The sequence below is a fragment of the Laccaria bicolor genome, genomic scaffold (genome assembly GCF_000143565.1).
Source record: "Laccaria bicolor S238N-H82 LACBIscaffold_211 genomic scaffold, whole genome shotgun sequence".
Lineage (NCBI taxonomy): Eukaryota > Fungi > Basidiomycota > Agaricomycetes > Agaricales > Hydnangiaceae > Laccaria > Laccaria bicolor.
Window position 1 is genome coordinate 4,185 of NW_001890069.1, and position 2,261 is coordinate 6,445.

A 2,261-nucleotide genomic window follows, 5' to 3' on the forward strand; every position below is an offset into this window, starting at 1 on the left:
TTTTGACCTTCATTCTTGTTTTTCCTGGCTGATGCCACCACCCACATCTATAAGAAAGCATAAGTGTGAAGCAATTTGACAATGGTAAGACATTCACGTTTTGGCCTATCAACTTCTGTATCTTGGCTGGTCGTATCTGTGTAGTCCTTAACGTGGCCCCACTGGGATGGTATAAAGCTGGCCATATTGGCTTTGTGGTCAATCCATTCCATGTGGATTTTTTTGCGAATATGAGCTGCTTTGATAGATGGATCCATCCCGTCAACCTCAATCTCCCCTGGTAAAATGAGATCAGAGACCGAACCATCTGGAGCTTCAGGCCAAGGTTCAGCAGCGATGGTTGTCATATTGTCTTGCATGGTGAATGCAGATGTAAACTTTGCCTGGTCTATTCGTACACCCATAGGCAATGGAAGCTGACGAACAATATAGGCAGAAATTTGAAGTAGGCCCCGGACAACAAAGTTGAACAATGACTTAGGTTCCATAAGAATTATACCGTCGTGGACAAAGTTAGCCTCCCTTGTTATTGTCCCTTTATTGGTGCTAGATTTTCTCAGTTTTCTGTGACAGATGCTAATGTTTTGTTACTCACAGCAATGATGTCGCCTCTGTTGACAATTTGAAGAGTTGTCCAAACATACTGGCAAACCCAATAGAGTATTGACCAGCTCCAGAAAGCATGAAACGTGGTGAATATAGAACAGCATTGATCCGATACAAGTTTTTTTTCAACTCGACGCCATGTCCAAGAATGATTGGTGAGCCCCCATGCAAGAAGAGCCCATTGAAAATGGGCAAGCTAAAGCGAACCATCTTCACATAAATGAGATTGTTCAGAACAAAGAATCTTCCCATTTCAGTTCCACCACCTTCTGGGACATTGGTGTTGGACATCATGCAGGTATAACCTGCAGGATCATCTCCAGTGTCACGGTGACCATGCATTTGCCCAAAAACCCCCATCCCCACCAGGGAGGTATCTAAAACCCTGGATTAGAAATGGCCATAGTAATTATACTGAAATAATGACCAAAACGCCTCTCCCAAGGTATTGCAGGTGAAATATTCAGCTGTAATGCTTGAAAATAACAGTTGTCTTTAACTCCTAGTCTTGGTATGTTGGCCGCAGATGTGTAGCATTGATAGAGGTCTTGTATGTGGTTTGGAAGACAAATCTTCATTGCAAGGGCACCGATTTCAGCATGTAGCTAATAAACTTTTTAAGTAGCAATAATTGTTGAGCAGAATAACGGTACCTTGATGAACCTCTTTCTAAAAGCTAGTTGCTCATCCATAAAGTCAAAAAATTTGCCAAACCAGTGGGGACTCCACATAGCGCGTGTGCGCTGGGTTGTGGAACCCATGGGATAGCAACGGGTTCCATTGATTCCAACTGCGCCAGTCCTTTCAAACCATGTTCCCCCCCTTAATACTCCATTTTCATCCCGTGTTGGTGGATCAAGGGTAGCCTCTTCCTCTGGGCCAATCAGATCAGTTTGCAGATCATTGAATGCTTTAATCTGTTCTTCCGTCATCAGCTCCTTTCTAATTCATGATCAGACATTATATTTGTATGTATATGCAAAAATGTACCCATCAAGTAGGCAAACATTCAAAACATCCTGATTTCGATCATGACGTGTGTAAAGACATATAAGGTGAACAGATATATGAGGTTAGTAAAATAAGACTTGTGCAAGAGGGCCATTGCAAGCATGGCAGATACGAGTCCTTTTTATATTCAGGAAGCTACAATGCAGCACCACAACATTCACATTTTTGATTATTTAGGAAAATAGTCATGTGACCACCTCCTGAAAGCCCATCAGATTTATACCCATTAACTATATATATATATAGTATTGCTATTTTACATTGGATAAAGTGTATATTTCCATTTACCTACAGAGAGTACCTACATATACATTGAAAGCAACAATCAGTATTATCCTCCATTTTTCTCTAAATTTTTCCAGTCTTTTATAGTTAATTTCAAGTAGATTACTACATATGGAAAGTTCTCCTGGACTCTGACCATGCTCCCCAATATTGCACAAGCAGTAACTTTCCCTCAATTTCTTATTGCTATTTTTAATGCAAAAAGTGCAAATAACCTCAGTTGAAAATATGCTATGTAACATTGTCATCAATAGTGCACATTGCCCCCCATTTGTTTCTGATTTGTCTTCTATTTTTATTGCTATATTTCCTTTCAGGAAATGTTCATTATTCTACATCATCAAACCATCAATTTTTAT

At 40.1% G+C, this 2,261-nt stretch overlaps 1 protein-coding gene across 1 annotated transcript; it reads right to left on the minus strand.

The window, feature by feature from the left end:
• Positions 1-47: 47 nt before the first annotated feature.
• Positions 48-1,959, minus strand: LACBIDRAFT_335966 (uncharacterized protein; the record flags this gene model as incomplete). Its single annotated transcript, XM_001890879.1, has 6 exons — positions 48-546; positions 596-611; positions 645-991; positions 1,270-1,548; positions 1,757-1,847; positions 1,923-1,959. 6 exons carry the CDS (start codon positions 1,957-1,959, stop codon positions 48-50), a joined length of 1,269 nt encoding a protein of 422 aa, XP_001890914.1.
• Positions 1,960-2,261: the final 302 nt, after the last annotated feature.